This window comes from Psilocybe cubensis, chromosome 2, assembly GCF_017499595.1.
Source record: "Psilocybe cubensis strain MGC-MH-2018 chromosome 2, whole genome shotgun sequence".
In the NCBI taxonomy this organism is placed as follows: domain Eukaryota; kingdom Fungi; phylum Basidiomycota; class Agaricomycetes; order Agaricales; family Agrocybaceae; genus Psilocybe; species Psilocybe cubensis.
This window is the reverse complement of record NC_063000.1, coordinates 3,272,452-3,296,471: the sequence shown is the minus strand read 5'-3', so window position 1 is coordinate 3,296,471 and position 24,020 is coordinate 3,272,452. Positions and strand designations below refer to the sequence as shown.

Below are 24,020 nucleotides of genomic sequence, written 5' to 3'. Positions count from 1 at the left end.
CTTGTATTTGGTCATGTGATGCACCGGTTCCTATCAATATCGCTTAATCGAACAATGGATAATTGAAAGGAGTTCTGTAGATTCTTTTCTCCCCACACCCCACAACGACGGCCCACGACTAGATCGCTCACATACCCTCTTACCACGTCGAGTTATATGTTGAGGAAAATGGCCTCTAGATTTCATATGGGTCTTCAAAAAGTAGAAGAGAATCAGGTTGCCGCATCACCTGCAGTCCATGTCACCGCCAATTCCCACCACCTAAACCACGCCTCGATGTATGACCATAGGGGATCAATATCAACAGAACGAACGTCAGCGAGCATGGACTACTCAGAAGAGGCCGTGGAAAACAAAAGAGTGCGGAGAACGCCAACGCGTCCGAAGGGGACTTATCGTCTTGCCGACTTTATCATTCAGCGCACGTTGGGGACGGGGAGTTTCGGGAGAGTGCATTTAGGTGAGTATATCTACACATATCCTTTCCTCTTACTTACGATGTGCACTCCCTCAGTTCGCAGTAAACATAATCTACGGTTCTATGCCATCAAAGTCCTGAATAAAGAGCGAATAGTGAGAATGAAGCAGGTTGAGCACACAAACAACGAGCAGCAGATGTTGGCATCGGTGCAGCACCCGTTTATCATCAATCTTTGGGGCGTCTTTCAGGATTCTGGAAACTTATACATGGTTATGGACTTCGTTCCCGGCGGCGAGCTGTTCACTCTTTTGAGACGATCGAATGTAATTTGCTTCCGCTCTTCGCTCGAAATGGACGCTCATCGTCATCCAGCGCTTTCCAGATCCTGTTGCAAAATTCTACGCCGCTGAGGTAGCCCTAGCGCTGAATCACCTGCATGACGAAGACATAGTATATCGTGATCTCAAACCTGAAAATATTCTCCTCAACGGAGACGGTCATATCAAAATTGCTGATTTCGGCTTTGCGAAATCTTGCGAAACGACGACGTGGACGTTGTGCGGCACCCCGGATTATCTGGCACCCGAAGTATGTGGACCCGCGTTCATCATTTCTGACTTATCAATTTCATTTATCCATTTCTCTTAGATCATCCTGCAGCAGCGGTACAACAAAAGTGTGGATTGGTATGCTCTTGGGGTTCTCATCTACGAAATGCTGTCAGGTCTACCTCCATATCATCAAACGGAGACCAACCACATGTTGCTTTACGAACGGATCACGCGTGGGCCAACCCACATCAAGTTCCCAACGGCATTTAACGATAATGCGACGGACATCATCATGAAGTTGATGGAGAGTGACGCTTCAAAACGGTACGGGAACTTGCATCATGGAGCAGGCGATGTGTTCGCGCATCCGTGGTTTAGAGAGGTCGACTGGAATAGATTAGCTGCGAGAGAGATCACGGCCCCATACCTACCTAGAATAAACGGCGATGGGGATGCCAGCGCGTAAGCACTATCTTGCGTTACGCTTTGTTCTGTTGTTAACTATGCTTCTAGCTTCGATAATTACCCAGAGGATAACGCTGCGGCGCTATACGGTCTTCCCGGTCCAGATCCTCATGGGAGCCAATTCCCTGACTTTGAATACACAGCTCCTTCGTTATAGGTCCCACAGGTGTGGCCTTGTACAGACTCTATACCTTATTATTTAATGCTCTATGTATGTATGTACCGATACCGATGTTTAGAGACGAGTCATGAATCAATACCACGAACAACTATACATTCGGTGCATCTGAATTAGGGTTGCGATAATATTGTCTATTAGTTTCGTCATTACATGGTTGTAAAGGGTGTTTGTCATAGCCAAACAAAGGCGTATCAGCTACCAAAAAATAATGCCAGCCCAAAGGGTATCTTCTTGCAAACACAGGGCGCGTCCGCCATAACCAGCTTACAGCGTTAATTCAATCGACTTCTCCACACGTTTGGCTACCGGTCCATCCAAGAATTACCTCAAACCACCCAGAATTTCTGAAGATTAGGCCTTTGTCGTCGTTACTGCACCGTGTGATCACTCACGCCACCAACTTGAACGCAAGAGAGGAATGCGCGGTCTTGGTCGAACACTCTAACAGTAGGAGCACACTGTTCATGATATTCGCATGTCTTGGAACGGAACGAATGGGTCTGTGGCCGGGAGCGGGGTATCGGGGACGAGGAGTAGAGTGCGCGCATCCGCACGCTCGGTATTTATTGACGATGCGGAAGAGGTCAACGATTTGAAGAAGAGAACTCGGCGAAGCGCACAGGTGGTAGAATCCACGGCGGACACATTAGAGTTCGAAAGAGCAGCGTTGTTGGCGAATAAACAGGTAGAGTTGGAACAAGTAGTCGACCGACACGATGACTTGGTATGTTCTTTGTACGTCTTTTATGACTATACCCATTCATTCTTCTTCTCGCTGTGTAGGTCAGGGAGCTCTTCCACATGGAGAACTTCACCATGATGCTCTCATACGATCCTGCAGTAAGTAATTTACGTGCCTCGGTTAGCAATACTGACGTAGCCTGCTTACAGGAAGCCAAAAAAGATCGCACTGTTGTGTTTAGAGAGGTCAGGTTACACGTTACTCACAACTGGTTGTTCAAGACATACTAACATTGTTCTCTAGTACAAGTCGAAGTACGATCTTATTGATAATGTCACCCCATCTGCTGGACCTTCACGGCAAACTCGCGGAAGACATAATGAACGGCGTCAAATACTTTCCAACCCATCAATATCATCCTCTCTGTCGCAACCTCAGCCATCCAGACGCAAAGGAAAATCAAAGATGAACTCATCAGAGATAATGGAAACGTTGCACAATGCAGCTACAAAAGGAAAAGGAAAGAGGAAAGAACAAGAACAAGAACCGACAAAGGAATCCATATCCTCAGCGCCACGAATTATTACGCGTTATCCTCCTGAACCAATTTCTGCACCCATCTCCGTCTCCGTCTTACCCATTGTTCATGATCTTGGTTCAGCTTCCATTCCTTCACCGCCTGCGGAGAACCTCGCTCCTTCGACCTCCAAATTTGCAACACCATCCCATGAAGCTCTTGGTGAACAACCAGCAATCGTTGCAGATACTACCTCTACCGTGCCCGAGGATTCAGTGGTTGTTGTTAACCGCAAATCGGAGCAACATGTTACAGTACCCAATTCCAAAACGATATCAAATGTAGTTCCGATACCAGCAACGTCTGCGCCTTCTCCGCCTTCCCCGACTGTGATCAACCAGCCAGCAGCGGACGTGGTCGCAGTCTCTGCCCCCGTAGACCTGCCCGAATTTGTTGTACGCCGGAAATCGGCACGAAATGTGAAAGAACCCGATACGGTATCAATACCAATAAAATCCAATAATGCTTCACCTATCGTTGCTGCAGCGCCATTCGTGGATTTAACAACCCTTGGAAAACCTCATAGTGTCACAGGGAAGAAAAGGCGGCACTCCGACCACGAGAAGCAGGCGGTCTCCCTGGATGTCATGAACAATGCAGGGAAAACGTCTTCGAATGCACATACGAATGATATGGCACCTTGCTTCACAGAGACACCGGAGGAATCGATATCAACAAATCTCAAAAGGCGCAGTGAAAGGTTTAACATCCCTACTCCTGGAAGTGTCCAGCCAAAAGCACCCAAAATCAAGGTAAAAATGATGCGTCTCCAAATTTATGGATATAGCTAAACATTCATCTTGTAGCTCAAACCACCTGTTGCAGACGAGGACCGAGCTCCTTTACGTGAACCTCTTGCAATCCAATCAAATGTAGTCCTTCCTTCTCCTTCCAAAATCAAGCGGATCAAATTAATTGTCCGCCGACCTCCTCCATTGATCTCAAGTCCTCGTCAATTTCCTCCTGAACCGAAATTCAATTCATCTTTGCCTTCTTTTCTATCTTCCTATATCAATATCGATGAAGAAGACATGACAATGTCCGCTCTGGAGGAAGAGGCCAAATCGGAGGCCTCCATCAGAGAACAAGTTGTGCGCTTCAATAGGGAGGGAAGGTTTATCCCGGGAACTGATGTTCTCTTTGGCACTGAACCTCCGACTGTCGAGCACACCAGTCCACAGCGATCAACTACGGACACATGGGATCACATTGTGGAAGCGGTTATAGCTAGGGGCAAGGCCAAACCTAAAAAATCCATTGGTTTACAGATAACGTCGCAAATTTCATCGAAACTACAGGCACACTTCGATGGATTAGAGTCAAGGAAAGCTAAAGCCAAAGAGGCAGAGGAGAAACGGTTACGGAAACTTGCCAAATCCACCATGATGATAGTCATTGGAGAATGGAAGAAAGCTGTTTATGTAAGATTTTTTCAGCGCCTTGTTATCAAGCAGGTTGACTGACCAATTACATGCTTAGCATCTAAGAGAGCAACAGAGACTGGAGGAAGAAGCAGAGGAGCGCCGGCTTGGGCGTGAACATCTCGATGCCATTTTGGATCAATCAGGTCAACTTCTTGAAACTCAACAGGGGGATTTATTGCGCGGCGACATGTATGGCTCTCGTAGTAGCTCTGGGAGTATGCACGATTTCGACACAGATGAGGATGACGACGAAGCAGATGAAAATGATGGTGAGGGTGATGATGGTGACGACGAAGATGACGATGAGGAGGAGGACAACGACGATGAAAATGATGACGCTGGCACCCAAAGTCTGCTAGGCGAGAGTTCTGTCAATGAAATGGGTGTAGACAACTTAGACCCCCTACTATCTACACCACGGTCTCTTGCGTCGCGTGCCACTACCGAAGCATTCGATTCTGAACATACCGAACTGGATGACCCAGAAGTGTCCACAGCGCAGCTTCTAAATAGCGGTTTGGACCAGCGAGATGATGATATGGATTCTAACAACTCCTTTGATCGGACTCTGGAAAACCTGGCGATACCGGAACCTGAATCATCTCCTCAACGACCACTTAAAGTTTCTGTTCTACATCCATCCGACCTTCTTAAAGCAGGTAGCAGCGATATTCCAATGCAAGGCTCGGAACCATTACCTGAATCAGTATCGCATAATACGCTGGGTCTAGACTATGTATCACAATCCGAATCAGACATTGGACCTGAGAACAACGAAGATGTTGAACCCAACGACTCGACAACTCGCTCAGGACCACCCCAAGCGGCCTCTGCGTCTCCCAAAACCAATGTTCTTAACACTGACAGGGACGTTCCACCTGTCCTGTCTGACAATGCAGAGGATTCTGAAATGGTTGATCTCCCAAGTGCTGATAACGAGATTGTGGATGAGCCTGAAGCGATCAACGTCTCTAAAAAGCCAAATACGCCTGAAAAGGATCTCCCAGAGTTTGATGGTGATCTGGAGGCACACATTCCAGAATACCTCAAACCGTATGCTGTTGCTCCTGTGGACTGGGACCCGGAGGCCAAAATTACTCCTCCTCTTTTACTTCGTGGAGTTTTGCGACCGTATCAGCAATCAGGGTTGGAATGGTTAGCAAGTCTTCATCTCAATAGGTTGAACGGAATTTTGGCAGACGAAATGGGTTTGGGGTGTGTATCCTTGTAGCTTCTATTGTGAGAGTCGATTGTTGACATAAATTACATTTTCAGAAAAACTATTCAGACTATTGCGTTACTTGCCCATTTGGCTTGCGACCGTGGCATTTGGGGCCCACATCTGATTGTACGTATACATATATTGCTTCAATTTCTATGCTAATCTATCTGTAGGTTGTACCCACCAGCGTTTTGCTAAACTGGGAAATGGAATTCAAAAAGTTTTTGCCTGGCTTCAGGGTTCTCAGCTACCACGGCAGCACGAAGCGACGCAAGGAACTCCGTCAAGGGTGGAATGATAAGCATCATTTCAACGTCTGCATAACATCGTACACTTTGGCAAGCAGAGATGCACACATCTTCAAACGAAAGCCGTGGTATTATATGATCCTTGACGAGGCACATATGATCAAAAATTTCAAATCTCAACGGTGGAACATTCTTCTCATGTTCAGATCATTCCGAAGGCTCCTGTTAACGGGAACACCCCTTCAAAACAATCTTACTGAACTTTGGGCTCTCCTTCAATTCCTAATGTCTGGGGCCAACTTTGCCAACTTGAAAGAGTTTGGAGAGTGGTTTTCGAGTAAGGTTTCTAATTATCATACATATATGTCTTCTAATTTCATTTAACAGACCCGTTGGAAAAGGCAATTGAAATGGGAGGAACCTACGATGACGAAACAATGCAACGTGTCTCTAAGTTACACACCGTCTTGCGGCCTTACCTTCTCCGCAGACTCAAGCGAGATGTCGAGAAAGAACTTCCCAGCAAATTTGATCATCTTACCCTATGTCCACTTTCCAAACGGCAGCGTTTCCTCTACGACGAATTCATGTCCCGAGCACAAACCAAAGATGCATTGGAGTCAGGGGTTTACCAGAAAATTGCAAATGTCTTGATGCAACTACGAAAAGTATGCAACCATCCAGATCTTTTTGAGGTTCGACCAATTGTTACCTCTTTTGCTATGACCCGATCTGCCATTGCCGATTATGAAATCAAGGAGCTACTGGTGCGAAGAAGGTTGCTAATGGATGAGGATGAGACTGTCGATTTGAATGTTGTGGGGCTTCGTTTTGTTGATCACCAAAACGTGCCGCTTATGACTTCCATACCGACGCGAAATTTGAACGCGACCAAATTGTTTCCCTATTACGCAGAAACATTGGACGACCCTCCGCCCAAAGATTTTCGTACCGTTGCTGGTTTCAAGAAATATTCGGCTTACGTCAAGAAAGCAAATGATATCGCTCGCTGGAACCACTTAGGATATCTCAACAATATTCGTTGTTCAAGAATGCCATTCTACCCTGAAGAAATGATATCTGTTGTCGAACGGATGACAAAACCGATTGTTCCTTTGACCAACCTCAATCCTTCCGCGACATATCTAGACAATGTAGATCGTGTTAACCAAGCTGTCAAATCGTACGCAACCAGAGCGAAGGAAATGGAAAACTTGATTGATAATTTTGCCTTCGTTACCCCTGCTGTAGTCGCTCTGGATTTGCCTCGTCTCGCTCTATCTGGGTATCAGGATACGATTCAGGCGCAACCTTTGGATTTCGACAGTGTTCTGCACCGAGCCACCGTCAAATTGCAGATCGCATTTCCAGATCCATCATTGCTCCAGTACGACTGCGGCAAACTGCAGCGACTGGCTACATTGCTGCGGGAAAAGAAAAGCGGAGGTCACCGGGTGTTAATTTTTACGCAGATGACTCGTATTTTGGATATCTTGGAAATCTTCCTCAACTTCCATGGTTACCTCTACCTCCGACTCGACGGAGCTACCAAAATTGAGGATCGGCAATACATCACTGAGCGATTCAATGCTGATCCAAGAATATTCTGCTTCATTGCCTCATCCAGATCCGGTGGGGTGGGCATCAAGTAAGTCAAAGTCACTTTTTCATTATATTTTAAGCGACTCTGTGTGCTAAATATTTTTTTTTTTTCGTTCAACAGTTTGACAGGAGCCGATACAGTCATTTTCTACGATAGCGACTTCAATCCCCAGATGGACAAACAATGCGAGGACCGGTAAGTGCTTTCCCGACCGATTTTTAGCAAAGTGTGGTTATACTCATACTTGGCCGCCCACAGAGCACATCGCATTGGCCAAATCCGTGATGTCCACATATACCGTTTTATATCCCAACACACAGTAGAGGAAGCGATGTTGCTGAAAGCCAATCAAAAACGATCACTGGACGACCTTGTCATTCAAAAGGGCGAATTCGACTGGCGCACGCTGTTCAAAGACGAAGGCGCGTTGACAAAGGCACTGGAGAACTTTGAGGACGCAGAAGATAGGCGCGCTGCGATGATTGCCGCGCGTGAGGAGATCTCCTTGGTGGGTGCTGATGAGGACGACTTTGGCGAGATGGCTGCAAACAACACACGGGCCAGATCAACGCCCGCTGATGAAGTCGATATGACACAGGACAATTTGGGTGATGATGTTGAGATGGATGGTGGTGTTGGCCCTGCTGGCAATGAAGATCGAGAGTATGGTGGCGGTTCTGTTGTTGATTACATGCTCGCGTTCATCGAAGACGATTGGGACTTTTTCGAGGAATCGCGGTTATATTATTAGCATACCTTCCACGGTTTGATTATATCCCCCCATTTTATTTATATGTTTATATTTGACTCGACGCCCTTCGAGAATCTTGTGTAGAATACATGGGACGCGTACAATGTAGATCTGTAGTATAATATGATACTTCTATAATAGTTTATTACTTGTATCTTTTGCGGCAGTGTGCTATGGTATCATTGTGTGAACCCTTTCTAAAGGAAATGAGGGGGTAATAGGGTATTAGTTGAGAGTGAGTGATGATCCCCATCACTCACTCTCAAGTAACGAAAGCGAAGCATAGAAAGCAATTACACAATAGCTAGTACAGATAACCATTTTTCTTCTTTTTTTTTTTTAAAAAAAAACACATTAGTGATTGAAGGGATGTTTGCAGAAGTGTTGACATACAGAATGTATACAAGAAAGGAAGTTGTGTTGCATATATTTATGAGTTTTCAAGAGATTGCATAAGTTGGTTCATTTGTTCTTCGTAGAGTTCAAACATTTGGTTAAACTCGGTGGACGATAAAGGACGAGCTGTATCTTGGGTAGTTGGAGTTGACGTGGCGTCTGCAACTCCTTGCAATATTGCATGAAACAAAGGAGTAATTGTAGGCTTTGAGCATTCTTGTGGCTGTGCGGATGAATGTGTGGGTAGAGATTGCTGTTGCTGTTGCTGCTGTTGTTGCTGCTGCTGTTGTTGTTGTTGCTGCTGCTGCCGTAATAGACGAGGATCAACAACTTTAACGGAAGAATGCTCTGCCGTATTTGCATTAGGATGAGACAAGTTTTTTATCCTAGCAGGAAATGCGGATGCGGATTGAACTGCGGCTCCAACAGGTGATACAGGTGTTGGGGGAGGCCGTGAGGATGATATACTGGAATTGGAAGCTAGCGAGGCGGATGAGGATGGTGGATATCTGCCAGCCGCTTGATGACTCGGCACGTAAACATTGGTATGTTGTGTAACAGTCGCATTGGGAATTATGAGCGGGGCCAACGTCGGCGACTGCAGGAGCTCCCGCTTCACACTAGTGGTACTTGGATAATTGTTATTCTGAGTTTCCGTGTGGTTTATTACAGGCGATGACGGTGGCAGCGAAGGCGAGTGTGAAGGCGACGCTGTATCGGCCGGAGTGGGTAGACGAGTGTTTGTAGGGGGTTTGTTAACGTTGAGCTTGTTTGTGTTCACCCAGTTGATCACATCCTGGTACGCAACGCCGTGCGATGCAAGCATGGATGCCCATGTTTCCACCGCTACTTGCGAAGGTTCTGGTTGGTCGCGCAGCAAGACCGTTAGTTGCTCGATCGCACGCGCCGTTAGCGTGGACGATGGTGCTGAAAGAAAATGATGGAATTTGAGCGGGCTGGGTGCATATATGCGCTTATTCTGATACACATACCCCCAGATTGGCGCCATTTCTTTACTCTTCGTTCAAACCACGACTTTGTGAGTGCAGATGTGTAATATTCATGCCCTGGTATTTGCTATAATGGCTTAAAATGGTGCAAGCTTGAAGGGTGTTAATTTGATCCAATCACCTTGACTTGATTTGTTAGAATGCGCCTCATGACATGTGATGGTGTTTGTCCAATGTTTTGATGCCAGTAATCTGAGAGGAGGAAAATAAAAAAAAGAAGTGAGTACCACGGTCCATTTAATATGGTGAGCAGTGTTTACCCTCGAATATTTTGAGAGCATCGTCACGTAAGCGGTGTTTTGCTTGTGGTTGTGGGTCAAAAGTAAAGTTTACATTCATTTCCGGGGAGGGTTATTTGTGGCCTGCAACAGACAATGTCTCGGGAATGGTTTTGAACAATGTCTATATTCCGAGTTTTATGTGTTCCAGATGGTGCAGTCTGTTCTGGAACCAGGTAAAACAAGAGGATATAGGGTCAATGCAAGTCAAAGGTAACTCTAGTAACAAGTCAGGGACAAAAACTTGAATGAAAGACTTTCGTGTTTTGTTAGAGCCTTTGCAGGGCTCATTGAAGTGGGAAGAACAGGAAGGGTCAATTGGAAAATGGGAGACTTGGGGCTTTTATATAGTGCATGTCTCAGATCCCAGATAGTGGTCTCCAAACTTTCATGTAAGCAATTAACCCTGTGGCAACTATTATTTGAGGCACCATTTCAAAAAAATTTCCCAATGACAAGAGATCCCTTTGATTATCGCATTCATCATTAAGAAGGCAGCAGTGCTATATCAGGTCAATCAGCGTGAGTTTCCCGCCAAATGTACGTCTAACTTCGAGATTCGTGTGCTTTGTTGCAATTCTTGAATTGCGTCCATCCGATTTGGGTGCCTCAGGACGCCTCAAGTTGACCTCGAGGCACCTGTCGGCAATAGAAGGCATTTTCACATCCTTCTTGAGAAGGAAAGTGCTGCGGCAGAAGGAGAGCAAGGGCCTGACACCGATTTGACGATTGCCCCCGCAATAATGGGATGTGATTGTGAGCAGAAAGAAAGATCAACCTGGATGATACAGATGAGCTGGCGCATGCGTTTATGGTTTACGTACTTGGAACTAACATTTGATGATCGCCGTCTGTTAGTGGTTGTGATTGTCAACACTGCCAAGTTCTAGACATGGTAATTGCCGCCGAGGAGAAACCGAACTTGCCCGCCTTTAGGATCAGACTTGACCCTGAGGGTACCATCTGTACTATTAGGGGCACTTCTCGGCGAAAGCTGGACGTTGGCTGATGTTGGGCGCCTGTTCCGAACATCTAGCCGACGGTGTGCCTTCGCTGTGGGGAACAACATATACGGGAAAAGCAAAAGGCGTCAATCCAACCGAGACAGGCTCGTTATAATGTTTTCTTTCACGGTATGTCTTCGCACGCTCCTTATAATGGCAAGTGCTCCAGAAAGGAGATAGGCGGATTGACCATCCTTCGTTTACAGCATTCGAACGACACAAAATGCTACAAGTCTAACCGTATGATGTCGAGAGACGTAAAGAAAAGTGGAAAAAGAGCGGACTTCCGCATCGGTACCACTGAAGGAGACGGAACAAGGCGTGCGGCTGACGCGGTTCCTCTTGTCGCCGGATGGAATGTACGGATATGGTCCTGTGGGGCTCCCATTCACATGATATTCTCCCCCGGCCTGTTCTGTTCTGCAGTTGCGCTTTGGTCTGAAATACGAAAGAATTTATAACCATGGCCCGCGTCATATCTGGACTGTTCTCTCCGCCTTTTTGTATTCTGCCTTTGCATCGCCATCGACGCCCGACCCCACGACCGACGGACTACGCGACGGATATATTCCCCACACCGACACTGAGCACATTTTCCCCGCATCACCAATTAACCAATGTCTCGGAACAGCAACAAGAAACCCGTCGGGTTCGCTACGCACATCATTGCTGGAGGTATCGCTGGTGGGTGTGAAGCGGTGAGTTGTGATCTGAACAACAACGATGAGATAGTTTTTGAACATTTTCACTCCGTCTGCAGCTAGCATGTCAGCCATTGGACACCATCAAGGTCCGAATGCAACTTTCAAAATCTGGATTGACACCTGGAGTATGTTCGTCGAATTTTTTACGTGCCCATACGTTTTGACATTCCCTTGCAGACTAAACCTCGAGGATTCATCGCGACCGGAGCATACATCGTCAAACGCGAAACACCATTAGCGCTCTACAAAGGTCTCGGCGCCGTTCTGTCAGGGATCGTGCCGAAGATGGCCATCCGCTTTGCTAGTTTCGAGGCATACAAGGGCTGGCTTGCCGATAAGCAAACAGGGAAGACAAGCATTGGGAATATCTTCATTGGTATGTGATTCTTTTCTCTTGCCGCGAAGGTGTTGAGCTGATGTCATCTTTTAATTACTTGCGTATAGCCGGTCTTGGGGCTGGAGTAACGGAAGCTGTTGCGGTCGTGACGCCCATGGAAGTGGTGAAGATTCGTCTACAAGCTCAACAACATTCATTGGCCGATCCTCTTGAAGCCCCTCGGTACCGTAATGCTGGCCATGCTGTGTACACCATCATTCGTGAGGAAGGAATCTCGACATTGTATCGTGGTGTCTCTTTGACGGCACTGAGACAAGCTACGAACCAGGGTACGTCTTCATTCGTGATTAGCCGACGAACGACTTCTTAAGGCTTGTGTGTCCACATTAGGTGCCAACTTCACCGCGTACCAAGAAATAAAGAAGCTTGCGCATAAGTACCAGCCAGACTTGGTCGAGCTACCATCCTACCAACACATGATGATTGGTCTTATCTCTGGAGCTATGGGTCCGTTCTCAAATGCACCAATAGACACTATCAAAACTCGTACGTCCTTTGTTTATTATCTTTTCTCTGCCTGTCATACTCAAAACATACATCAATTAAATTAGGTCTACAAAAAGCCAAAGCAACTCCAGGCCAATCCTCCTTCCAGCGCATATTCGCGATCGCTGCAGATATGTGGAAGATGGAAGGTGTGCGGTCATTCTACAAGGGCATCACCCCGCGCGTGCTGCGCGTGGCACCCGGGCAGGCGATCGTGTTCGCGGTTTATGAACGCGTGAGCGGCGTTATTGAGACGATCAGCCCAAGAGTGAGAGAAGACGACGGGTATTCAGAGTAAACCCCGCAGGGGTGTGTGTATTAACTTAATTTTACTTTCACTTTCCTTTTTGTTTGCGCACGGGCTGTGGGTTGGGCAGGAGATAGGCGTAATACCGGCGGAGGTGATGTGATTGCGAGCGGAGGCGAGCTTTGCTTTTTCCATGTCATTCGACGTGTAGTCTCTGTGCGGTGCAGTTGGACACTCGGATACCATTCGGGAAACTTAAGACAGTCGGGACATTTGTAGATGCTGTCTATCATACACACCAGACGTGTCGGGCTGAGGAACATACATATATACTGTACTATACCATTCATTCAAAAATCTACTAGTGGCTCCTAATGGGCCTTCGAAACATTCAAACGCATTTTTGAGTGTGATATTAAGTCGCAAATTATAACTGCGTGTCTATTTGAGTACGTCAATTTAATGCATCAGATATGTTTTTCACGAGCCTACGCGGTTCTTTCACATCGTGGTGAATGCACCTTTCATGAGCGCGAAAATACTGATTTAAATTTAGCTCAGGGGCCGACGGCCGGGTTCGGCAAAAAAGATTGCCGGAATATTAATTTTCAATAATAACGGGCCGGACAGCCGGACTTACCAAGATGCAAAGAAACCCTTCTCTTGCTATTGAACGCTCATCTACTCAGGCGCACGTTTGGGGGTCCAGTGAACGTCTGGCTACATCAGCGGGTATCCCAACTATCTTATTTCAAGACCTTAGAACCGGAATTTCTGTGTTAGATTAGATTAACTTTGCGCCTTCTCGACTATTACACAAATACCCATAGATTAAATGGCAGGCTCGGTTTTGAAGAGGGTACTCGTGTTGCATGGGTGCGTATGGTTTATAATTTTCGTCGGTTGAAATTTACTAAATGTAAACGCGTTTCGGTTATCAGATACTCACAGAATGCAGTTGTGTTCAGCAAGCGGGTGCGTGATTTGATCCCATCCGTCCAGCGATGTCGCGAGGAAAACTCATGCCTGTTTTCTAGCTAGGCGCACTGAGGAAGGAAAGAAAGGACCTGGAATTCGGTGTGTTATTCCAGTTTATCGCGTAGACTCACAATACATGAGGTTAACCGGATCCTACCCCTCAATGCCGTGCATCAACAGTTTTTGTGAATGCCCCACATATACTCCAGGCGGCTGAAATGTTCGCGTCTGAGCAGGCGTCCATGGCCGATACCCAGTCTGACCCTAACACTGCGCTGAGAGGATGGTGGAAGGCGAACAAGGAAAAGACCAAGGTTGAGGGTCTGGAAGAGTCACTCTCACTGATTAGGGACGTTTTGAAGGAACAGCGATTTGATGTGTGTATTGCTTCTCTTCGATTCTACGATTGCATCATGAATCTCGATGCTTACCGGCTTCTCTTTTTGCAATGTGCAGGGTATTTTCGGATTTAGGTGGGTGTGATGCTTGTTATGGGGTGGTGGTGGTTATTGACTTTGTTGTTCTGGGAATACGCAGCCAGGGAGCAGCATTTGCGGCTGTAATTTCGGCACTTGTAGGTCCATTCAGCTAGTCGTTATTATGCATAGGTTGTCATGGAAGGCTGATAAAGTCTTTACTATCACTTTTATTTAAATAGCTGGAGCGACCACACCTATACCCTGCATTTTTGGAAGATGGAAAGCCACTTCATCCGCCTTTGTATGCCTTTTTATCTATTCCACACTGTCAATTAATGCTGATGATAGTTTGACCTTTTCAGCCAGTTTTGTGTTGCCGTTTCTGGTTTTAGACTGAAAGATCCCTTCTGTGATCCTGTCTTTGAGCAAAAATATACGACCCCAACGTTGCATGTTTTAGGACGGACTGATGTCGTTGTCGTGGAAGAGCGTTCCAGGTCGTTAGTTGACGTTTCTGCGAACGCAAGAGTGGAGGAACATGATGGGGGTAAGTAATCCTGATTTCATAACGCCCTCATTGGAGCCGTTGCCTCAATACTTATTTATGAACGTCCTTAGGGCATTTTGTCCCATCTAAAGGAAACTGGCGCAAGTTCTTGGTAAATTGGATGATGGATCCTAGTGCACCACACTTTGCCCCTAGTACAACCTCTGCCATGTCACAACCGGGCTCGGGGGCAGCGACACCTGTAGGAACGGGAGCTGATAACAAGGAGGCTTTGTTGATGAAGTTGTAATTATTTTAAGGTTTCTTGTGATAAAATGACGTGTATTTCTTTTGGACAGCGACCGAAGCACCCATTTGTGTACCGAGGTTTAAGTACAGTTCAATGGCTATGTACGTCAGGATCAATTTCCGTGAGAGTGCTAGTTCATGTCGCAATTGAGCCGTTCATTTCTCGGGAGTTGCGTTGCATGCAAACTACCGGGCAAGGACAAATGAAAGGGATATACAGGCATACATACTACGTGACGGACGACTACTGCGAGCGACGTTCCATCGATTCTATTCTGTCATTAAGTTGATCGATGATCAAAAGATCTTCCATTTTCTGCTTTAGTGTGCCAGAGATGTGGCCTCGAGGCGCAACATACACGTGTCTCGCCACATATGTGGGCGTTGAGCAAGAATAGGCGACTGAATAGAGGCCAGAGGAATCGTGGCTTTAATGAGTGGGGAACTTGCGAGTTTAATCGCTGATTTCGGGGGTGAACATCCGACTGCAGGACAGACTGAATGGTCGGTGTGCAGCGAGAAGAGCGTGACACTGATGTGTGACACTTTGGTCGCTGATGGGAAACAATGATCAACAAAGAGTCAAGGCGAAAGATTATTGAGGGAAATCTCCAACGCTTGCCCCTTCCCTTCATTCTCCCATTTTCTCCTCGGTTTTCTCCATTTCAAACGCGTATTCTCTTTCAAAATGGCGCCTTGGACTCCCCAGCCCGCGGGTCTCCAGGAAATCCTCCAAACCATCCACGAATCAACCGCAACCAGCGCCACTGTACAGCGTAATATCACAGAGGTATGTCCACTCCTTATATCAGCCGTGCTCACAGCACACAGCGCTTATTTCTCTTCTTATATCACAGAAACTAAATCAATTCACGCGTGCGCCAGAGTATGTCGCCTATCTCGCGTACATCTTGAGTTCTATGCCCCAGGAGGAGGATCGCATACGCACAATTGCTGGATATCTGCTCAAGAACAATGCACGACTCATCCTGTCTGCACCCCAAGAGGTTGCAGAGTTTGTCAAATCGGCGGTGCTTTCTGCCTTTAACGATACATCGATTATGATTCGTAATGCCGCGAGTCAAGACATCGTCGCCTTTCTCGGCGTCCTCGAGCCGAGAAATTGGCCAGAATGCCTGCAGCACTTGGTTCTGGCTCTTGATTCCACCGATTTCGACAGGCAAGAGGTTCGTCTCGTTTATATTAACTTTCTCTCTCACTTTACATCGTCTCTTTCATCCGGTCGTTCTGAGATTTTGAATCTCGGTGTGACGCGGTTTGCGAGTGCACCCTTCAACTTTCTCTTAAACTTATTATACATATCCTGGCTTCGATGCTGACAGTTCTTCTTGTTAGGCTGCCTTTAATGCGCTAGAGAAGGCATGCGAAGATTATCCTCGCAAAATGGATGTCGAGATTAATGGAACACGACCCCTCGATTTCATGATTCCCAAGTTCCTCTCGCTTTCTGATCATCCTTCAGCTAAGATGCGCTCCCATGCCGTAGCATGCCTTTCATATTTCGTCCCCATCAATTGCCAATCGCTCTTTGTTCATATCGATGCCTTTATCGCTTGTCTCTTCAAACGAGCATCTGACGATGATCCTTCGGTCCGCCGTCACGTCTGCCAAGCTCTGGTCTTACTTCTAGCAGCCAGACCTGAAAAACTTATGCCAGAGATGTCCAATGTGGCCCAGTACATGCTCTATTCAACAAAGGACAAGAACGAAAACGTCGCTTTGGAAGCTTGCGAGTTTTGGCTGACCTTCGCCGAAGACCAGGAGTTAGCTCCATACCTGCACCCTTTGTTAGATCAGGTTGGACCAACTCTGTTGGATTGCATGGTTTATGGAGACGACGATTTGCTCTGGCTGGAGGGTGACGCGGAGGAGGATAACGCCGCCGTACCGGACAAAGACACCGACATCAAACCGCGTCATTATGGAGGAAGCAAATCCCATGGTTATGAACGAGAAACTAACGGAGAAGAGGCGCAAGAAGCTCCCAAGACGCGTATTGGTGCATACGGCCAGGAGCTCCTCGACTCGGACGACGAGGAAGACTACGACCTCGATGACGACGATTTCGCCGATGAGATGACAACAGAGTGGAATCTGCGGAAATGTGCGGCCGCAGCACTGGATGTTCTTGCTGTACGCTTTTCAGGAGATTTATTGAAGGTTTTGTTGGGCCCCTTGAGAGAGAAGCTTTGGAGCCAAGATTGGCTGCAACGAGAGAGCGGTATCTTAGCTCTCGGTGCTATGGCAGAAGGTATGCTTTTTTCCCCTTCCATACAATGATTTTAATTACTTACCAATGACATCTTGTGGTCGTTTTATCATCTAGGTTGTATCGAAGCTATTGAACCTCATTTGCCAACTTTAGTCCCATATCTCATCAATACCTTGAATGATCCAAAGGTTGGTGTCTTCCGTCATCCGCTGCTTTTTACCTCCGCATTCTAAATTTATGCGCTATCTTCAACAGCCTCTGGTACGATCAATCACATGCTGGACCTTGGGCCGCTACGCCAGCTGGTGCACTCAGCCTAAGTCAGAAGAGCACAAAAATCAGTATTTCATTCCTACTATGGAGGGTGTACGTCATCTTTTTGATTTGAGGACAGAATGATTTCTCATGTTCATTTATCTTCTTTTCTATGTTTCACAGTTACTGAGAATGGTACTTGATAATAATAAGCGTGTCCAAGAGGCAGGTTGCAGCGCATTCGCTACGCTGGAGGAAGATGCAGGGCCTGCTCTTGCCCCTTATCTTGAACCAGTGCTGAGGAACCTGGTTATTGCATTTGATAAGTACCAACACAAGAATATGCTTATCCTTTATGATGCCGTCGGTACTCTTGCCGATGCTGTGGGCAAAGCTCTGCAGAATCCTGTCTATGTAGAAATTCTCATGCCACCACTGACAGGCCGGTGGGCCAAGTTAAAGGATGACGACGAAGATCTAATTCCTCTGCTAGAGGTCTGTTATGTTTTCTCTTTGCGAAGGCCGTCTTTATAACATTTTCATGTCAGTGCCTTGCCTCAGTCACCATTGCTATGGGGCCCGCTTTCCTGCCCTACGCCGGACCGGTGTTCGACCGCTGCAATAATATCATCCATAACTCGCTCCTCGCGTACCAACAATATCAACAGAATCCAGATCTTGACGAACCAGACAAAGCTTTCCTCGTCGTCGCACTGGACCTGCTTTCAGGACTCATCCAAGGTCTTGGCATGGGTTTGGAGCCTCTGCTTACCGCCAGCAATCCTAATTTGCTGTCTCTGCTCACGGTATGCTTGAAACATCCTCAAGCCCCTGTAAGGCAGTCAGCGTACGCCCTTGTTGGTGATCTCGCCATGGGCTGCTTCCCCCTTCTTCGTCCTGCCATGCCTGGGATTATGCAGGAGTTGATTCTCCAACTTGACCCTGAACCTAAGTTTGAGTTTGTCAGTGCGTCGAACAATGCTGCGTGGAGTGTTGGCGAGGTCGCGTTACGCTATGGACGAGGTTCGTCTATTTTTGTCTTGTAGGACCACCGAATTCTGGGGTAGCTCATGCTTTGATCCTCTGTTCTAGACGAACCTGAATTCCAGCAATGGGTTCTGCCATTGATCTCTAGGCTGATCCCTATCTTGCTCCACCCTAAGGCACCGAGAAGTTTGCATGAGAATGCAGCGGTGTCGATAGGAAGGATCGGATTGATGCATCCAAATCTCGTGGCTCCCCATCTTCCCGAGTTTGCACAGGCTTGGTGCCAGGCCTTGTACGAGATTAGGGACAACGAAGAGAAAGATTCTGCGTTCCGTGGCCTGTGCACTCTTGTACAGACTAATCCCGCTGGTATGGCCAAGGTGTGTAATGAATTTTCATATTGTATATTGTTTGACTAAAATTCTTGTTCTCAATCCTTTTCTACGCGACTTCAGAGTTTATTGTGGTTCTGCAACTCGATTATTCGTTGGAACCAACCATCGCCCGAGTTGAACAACATGTTCCAGACCCTTTTACAAGGATTCAAGCAGCATGATGAAGCTGGATGGGCGGCACAAGTCTCATCATTCCCACCAGTGATACAAGAACGTCTTGCGGCTCGTTATGGTGTCTAAGGCTTATATGATTTGTCAACGTTTACCATCGAGTCTAGGAGATGGAGTGTGTTGTATCGATTGGATCTTCTCTTTTTGTATACCACACTTCGTCTTTTTGATTTTTCAACGCTATAATGTCGTCTATTTCTTTTCTATCGCGCAAAGCTCAACCTCGCTCGACTCGCCTCATGCCCCAATCAAGCTATGACTTTCTTTTTGTGTTTTTTTGTTTACCAAAATTGTGCTTTATTCGTCGTATCACCTCGTCTCTTGCATCTGGATCTTTTTAGTAGTGTAGTCATTTTATCTTCGTTTACTGTATCTTCGTTCGATCTGCCGCTCATGGCCTCCTTTACATCGTGCCTCGCTGCGCCTCGTCATCTACCTTCCACCAGGCTATCCTCCGTCATCCGCCACCAATCCATCCGCGCGTGCCATAATCCGTTCGTTTTGCGTGATGTTACCCACTCCCTCGTTATCCTTTTGACCTGCAGGAAGGGCGTTGATACTTCGTATTTCTGTTCCTTTTGATTTGTCTTTTCTTTTTGCGTCGTTTTTCCTTTTTTTTCCTTTGTGTTTTCTCCCTTAATCTCCCACTGTATTGAAGTGACATTTTTCATCGCCCTCGCCTACCGACGAACTTTTATATTCAACACACGCACATGCACACGTACATGAACACCCCATCCCAACCCAACACGTACCCTTTCTTTTCTACGTAACGACCTCGTCCACGCCCCTTCAAATACACTCAAAGTATCCGAAGTATCATCAAACAAACACACCACAGTCACGCCAAAACAATACAGTCAACCAAAGAAGTTCCAAAGCATCTCAAACCCATTTTTCTTCCACCTTTTGTTTGTTCCACTTTCGCGTTCAATTTTCTCTTTTTTTACGTAGCATTAGTATTTCAGTAGTTTACATATTGTAGTGTAGTTTTTCTTTCAAACCATAGCATCCTGCAAGTAGATCCAATCATCTGTCATTTCCTCTCTCTCTCAGTGTGGATGGTAGGTAGTATAACTATAAGCCGTTGAAAAATGTGCATGACTTCATACTGGTTGACGCCCACAAGGTCCAGAATCATGTACGTGAAGATACGAGAAAGCAACGCATTGACAAAGCCTGCTGCTAAGCTACATTACTGAGACAACAAAAAAGACATCCAAGAGCAAACATTAAATTACCCCCCTTAAACTCCCATCCGCCTAAAAAGCTACTGCTATCTAGCCTCCGACCGCAATATAATCATTAATAACGCTTGCTGCTATAATCCCCAAATCCGCCATTCACGCCCGCGCTGCGCATACCGTACCCTCCCATTCCAGTGCCACCAGCGCTGACTGGTGACCGTACGCTGCCGCCCATGTTACCCATGCCTCCCATGCCCATACCACCGCCGAACCCGGAATACCGCTGCCTGCGCTTGTACTCCTTCCAGCCGTAGTACCCACCGGCACCAACCCCTGCGAGGAGGAAGAGCTTAAAGAAGAAGCCGAGCCAGGTGCCGGGGTTACCTTCGCCGGAGGAAGCGAAGAGGGTTGATTTTTTGTGTTTGTTCCGCGGTTCGTCAGGCTGTGAGACGATGGCGGAGTAGGATGTGACGGAGATGATGCTGGAGTGTGACGAGGCGAGACAGTGAGGTGAGGGATGGGTTAGTTAGAGGGGAAAGGACGGAAGAGAAAGAAGGCGTACTCGTGTGCGTCTGAGACGTCGCCAGTCATTGCTGAGAAACCGAGGAAGGGAGCGGTAGGCAAAGAAGGCTTCTCGATACGGAAGCAGTCTGTCCAGTCATCCCCTAGTAGTCATGTCAGTCGCCCATTATACGGACAAACTATAAAGAGAGTAGCTTACAGGCTTTGTATTGAATTTTGACCTATACACAAAGGATGATATTTAGCTATTTGCATGGTTATGGAGCAAGATGGGGAAGACGTGCATCTAGGAATGAATCTTTCACGTATGTGACTTTGAGCTTGGTAGCGACGTTTGTCCTTCGGAAGTTGGCCTAGAACAATAAAAAGAGAAGTATGGTAGTCAGCTCGAGTTAAGGGTCAGAGATAAAATAACTGCGTACGGAGCAAGAGCCCAAAGCCTGGCTGTCACCATCGTTGCCAAAATCATACTTCATTTGACCGTCACCAATAATACCTACAATTCGGGGGAAGGAATAAGAGTGCTTAGAATTTGCGTATCTGTTCAATACAAAGCATCAAGACGGTGAACGGGATGATGAAAATGGAGGATCCAAAATGACATACGTGTCTAGTATTATTCCAAGGCCAGTGAATTGGTCTGTAAATCAAGCAACGGTGTGAAAGGTTGTTAGAAAACGTTGAAAAATGCGAGTGCCTAACCTCTATTTCCGAATACAGGTCCTGGCTGCGCTCTCTCTTTGGTGATCCACATCGCGAGGCCGTCACCAAACAGATGTGATGAGTCTCCTGACACTTTGAATTCTACTTCAATGACATAGTTTGACGGGGTGAGTGCGAGGCGGGACCATAGCCAGCCCTAGAATGGATGGGCAGTAAGAAATAATGAAGGTATGAGGATGTTGAATTGGAACCGACCATTTGTGAGGGCCTGTTTCGTGTCAATCGAATGTGTTTGTTCGTGTTCTGGGAATATATACGTGAGGGGTTACATAGAAGTTTATAGATGGACACCTACAACGTAAGCATCGGCGCCAAAGTCCCACCATCTGAAGAGAGTGAATATTAGGCAAGTTTAGGGGGGATACAGCAATGCGACTTGCCGATTTTGCAGGTCTTGGTCAATGTAAGGGGCGTATATTGAATGTGTTCGGAGTTGCAGGGTCTGTAGATCAAGTAAATGAGTTTGATCGTTAATCAGAGGATTTATAGAAACAAAAGTGGGAATTCATGCGCATCATACACATTTGGGCTGCAAAGAACATGGAAGGTGGCAAACATTTCTTTCTTTTGCTGTCCGCCTCAAAATAGATACGCGCTCGTCCACTGTCTTTCCTTTGGAACAGAGAGAATAATTAACACTCACGCGGTCAATAGTATTATTTCCTAATCTCGTTTTATCATCTGTGGCCGCCTGGGCAACTCCGAAGAAAAGGCTCGTAAACGAAAGTAGGAGCGCGACTGTCGCCATGCTCAGCAGGTTATTGCACCGTGAGATCTCCATCCTGAAGACGACTTGCGTTGGTGTTAGGTCGGCTGGAGTTCTCTATATGTCCGTTTATGTCTTGTCCTGGACCTGTATTGTGTTCGGGTGACTAGAGAGGTGAAAGGGAGCTGAGATTGAGTTGAGACCCAAAGGGTTTTGGAGACTGAGAAGCTGCCACGACGGTCAATACGGAGCATTCACGTGACTTCACATCATCCGCAATAGGTGTTGGCAAAAAGCTTTTAAGTTCGTCAGGAACCACCATCATCGTTGTTTTGCTGTTTCTACTGCACTATCTCAGTTCTGCCATGTCATCTTTGACGGTAAAGTATTTGGTGAATTTCAAAAGAATGCATTTGTTCCAAGTTCAGAATCATACCCTCAGGCTGTCTTGGTACACATATTGGTGGCCATTTTTTGTTTAGGTTAGGCTCCGGGTCAACTTCCACCTTCTGGTCATTGTTCAAATCTCTGTGTCTTATATACCATACCTTGCTGGCTTCCAGAACATAGACATGGATGATCTGGCGGCACTGTTCAAACGTTATGGAGCTTTCTCTTTCAGGTGATAGTGCCTTTTAGCTGGACAAGATCCTGACATACACGGCCAGTCATTGAACTGGCTATGCATGCGCTTGGATCCCTTTGGCAGTGCTTTTAATGTTTTACATCCCGACAAGTTCTGACTAGAATTCTTTTTAAATTCGTCTCGACGCTAGAATCGTAGTGACGGCTGACCGATATCCCCAGCACCGCCAAACTTTTAACTGCATCCTTCTTGTGTATCACTATTAGACAGATTTCTTGCAGTGTAGTGGTCTCTTGAATATTTTATGGGTTTCCTGCTGACCTGGGATATAGCTCTTGGGAACTTGTAGGTAAGGAAACGGACACCTACACATATCTTAGCTCCATCTTTACTCCATCCTGTGGGGTACAGATAGATATTTGAATTTGTTGCTCAGATGGGATGACGGAATACCGCTTGAATATTTAGATAGAATAGAGAGGATCTCTTCGAAGTCGCATATATTTACCGACACTATACAATGTTCAAATTAAAAATTCACCACTAACCCTCTAGTGCCAAAAATAAAACCCACCAAGTGAAGCAAAAATAGGACATTTATTGTGACACATTTCCTTTTCAGTGATATCATGAAGTCACGGCTCGCAAATCTGGATTGACTTGTGAAGTCATAATTATATTACTCATTCAATCACTTCCAACATGGTTATCAATAGCGAAATTATACATCTGGAGCCATCTTTCTTCTAGATGCGTTTGTATATATCAACAAGAAATACGTACACCAGCTTACACAAATGTCCTTCGCGGATGCCCACGCGTTTGGTGCCAACTGGCAGTGGATCCAATTTTGAACATTCCAATATGGACTCCGATGACTCTGAAACATCGACCGCCGGGCCCATTGGACCCTCTTGAATCTGTTCTTCTACCCTCATCTTCACCAGGATCGGTATTCTCTCCGAGGGCCTCACCGAACATCGTTTCTGGTCTAGCTACCTCGCACCAGTGACCAGTCAGCCTCTTGGTGGTCTCGGCATTCCCGAAGGTTCCGAGTGACAAGCACTGCCTCGTCTATCCGCTATTCAAATCAATATAGAAGTTTCGCTGAAGGGGCAAGATTCAATTTGAAAGGGCGAGAGTCGACAAGGTGTGTAAACGGGATCATATGCATCACGCTTTATAGAGAAAATCGCGCATGCCCCTTCTGACCTCATCCGTCTGATTTTCCTACCCTTTATGGACGTTATACACAAATTATGCCATGCACCTCGTCATATGCAGAGCATAGCCTCGCGGTTAAAAACCTCGGACGGTTCCAGTTGGAGTCGGGCACCTGAATTTTTGCACCCCTCTCTGAATCTGCCGCTGTGCCTCTATCTGTACACGCTGCAGTGCCATATCAAGAGTCATTT

General features: G+C 46.5%; 7 protein-coding genes across 7 annotated transcripts; 5 read left to right on the top strand and 2 right to left on the bottom strand.

Moving 5' to 3' along the window:
- Positions 1–276: 276 nt before the first annotated feature.
- JR316_0002578 (cAMP-dependent protein kinase type 2) lies at positions 277–1,594 on the top strand (the record flags this gene model as incomplete). Its single annotated transcript, XM_047888370.1, has 5 exons — positions 277–460; positions 515–744; positions 794–1,009; positions 1,070–1,434; positions 1,486–1,594. The coding sequence occupies 5 exons, from the start codon at positions 277–279 to the stop codon at positions 1,592–1,594; spliced, it is 1,104 nt and encodes a 367-aa protein (XP_047753293.1).
- A 499-nt stretch (positions 1,595–2,093) lies between these two features.
- JR316_0002577 (Helicase SWR1) lies at positions 2,094–8,125 on the top strand (the record flags this gene model as incomplete). Its single annotated transcript, XM_047888369.1, has 11 exons — positions 2,094–2,342; positions 2,402–2,458; positions 2,510–2,545; positions 2,604–3,629; positions 3,684–4,298; positions 4,357–5,516; positions 5,577–5,649; positions 5,697–6,108; positions 6,159–7,419; positions 7,495–7,569; positions 7,633–8,125. The coding sequence occupies 11 exons, from the start codon at positions 2,094–2,096 to the stop codon at positions 8,123–8,125; spliced, it is 5,457 nt and encodes a 1,818-aa protein (XP_047753292.1).
- A 430-nt stretch (positions 8,126–8,555) lies between these two features.
- Positions 8,556–9,870, bottom strand: JR316_0002576 (uncharacterized protein; the record flags this gene model as incomplete). The annotated part of the gene is made up of 4 exons (XM_047888368.1): positions 8,556–9,448; positions 9,514–9,598; positions 9,653–9,723; positions 9,792–9,870. 4 exons carry the CDS (start codon positions 9,868–9,870, stop codon positions 8,556–8,558), a joined length of 1,128 nt encoding a protein of 375 aa, XP_047753291.1.
- A 1,560-nt stretch (positions 9,871–11,430) lies between these two features.
- JR316_0002575 (Succinate/fumarate mitochondrial transporter) lies at positions 11,431–12,698 on the top strand (the record flags this gene model as incomplete). The annotated part of the gene is made up of 6 exons (XM_047888367.1): positions 11,431–11,511; positions 11,574–11,642; positions 11,695–11,893; positions 11,962–12,183; positions 12,245–12,400; positions 12,466–12,698. The coding sequence occupies 6 exons, from the start codon at positions 11,431–11,433 to the stop codon at positions 12,696–12,698; spliced, it is 960 nt and encodes a 319-aa protein (XP_047753290.1).
- A 784-nt stretch (positions 12,699–13,482) lies between these two features.
- Positions 13,483–14,841, top strand: JR316_0002574 (Esterase; the record flags this gene model as incomplete). The annotated part of the gene is made up of 7 exons (XM_047888366.1): positions 13,483–13,523; positions 13,589–13,622; positions 13,685–13,724; positions 13,806–14,002; positions 14,284–14,345; positions 14,407–14,591; positions 14,663–14,841. 7 exons carry the CDS (start codon positions 13,483–13,485, stop codon positions 14,839–14,841), a joined length of 738 nt encoding a protein of 245 aa, XP_047753289.1.
- A 687-nt stretch (positions 14,842–15,528) lies between these two features.
- On the top strand, positions 15,529–18,950 carry JR316_0002573 (Transportin-1; the record flags this gene model as incomplete). Its single annotated transcript, XM_047888365.1, has 9 exons — positions 15,529–15,630; positions 15,698–16,027; positions 16,197–17,112; positions 17,188–17,261; positions 17,329–17,439; positions 17,512–17,823; positions 17,877–18,351; positions 18,421–18,695; positions 18,771–18,950. The coding sequence occupies 9 exons, from the start codon at positions 15,529–15,531 to the stop codon at positions 18,948–18,950; spliced, it is 2,775 nt and encodes a 924-aa protein (XP_047753288.1).
- Positions 18,951–20,186: 1,236 nt separating this feature from the next.
- Positions 20,187–21,855, bottom strand: JR316_0002572 (VIP36-like protein; the record flags this gene model as incomplete). The annotated part of the gene is made up of 9 exons (XM_047888364.1): positions 20,187–20,550; positions 20,631–20,733; positions 20,871–20,943; positions 21,013–21,130; positions 21,197–21,230; positions 21,293–21,449; positions 21,509–21,556; positions 21,609–21,639; positions 21,836–21,855. 9 exons carry the CDS (start codon positions 21,853–21,855, stop codon positions 20,187–20,189), a joined length of 948 nt encoding a protein of 315 aa, XP_047753287.1.
- Positions 21,856–24,020: the final 2,165 nt, after the last annotated feature.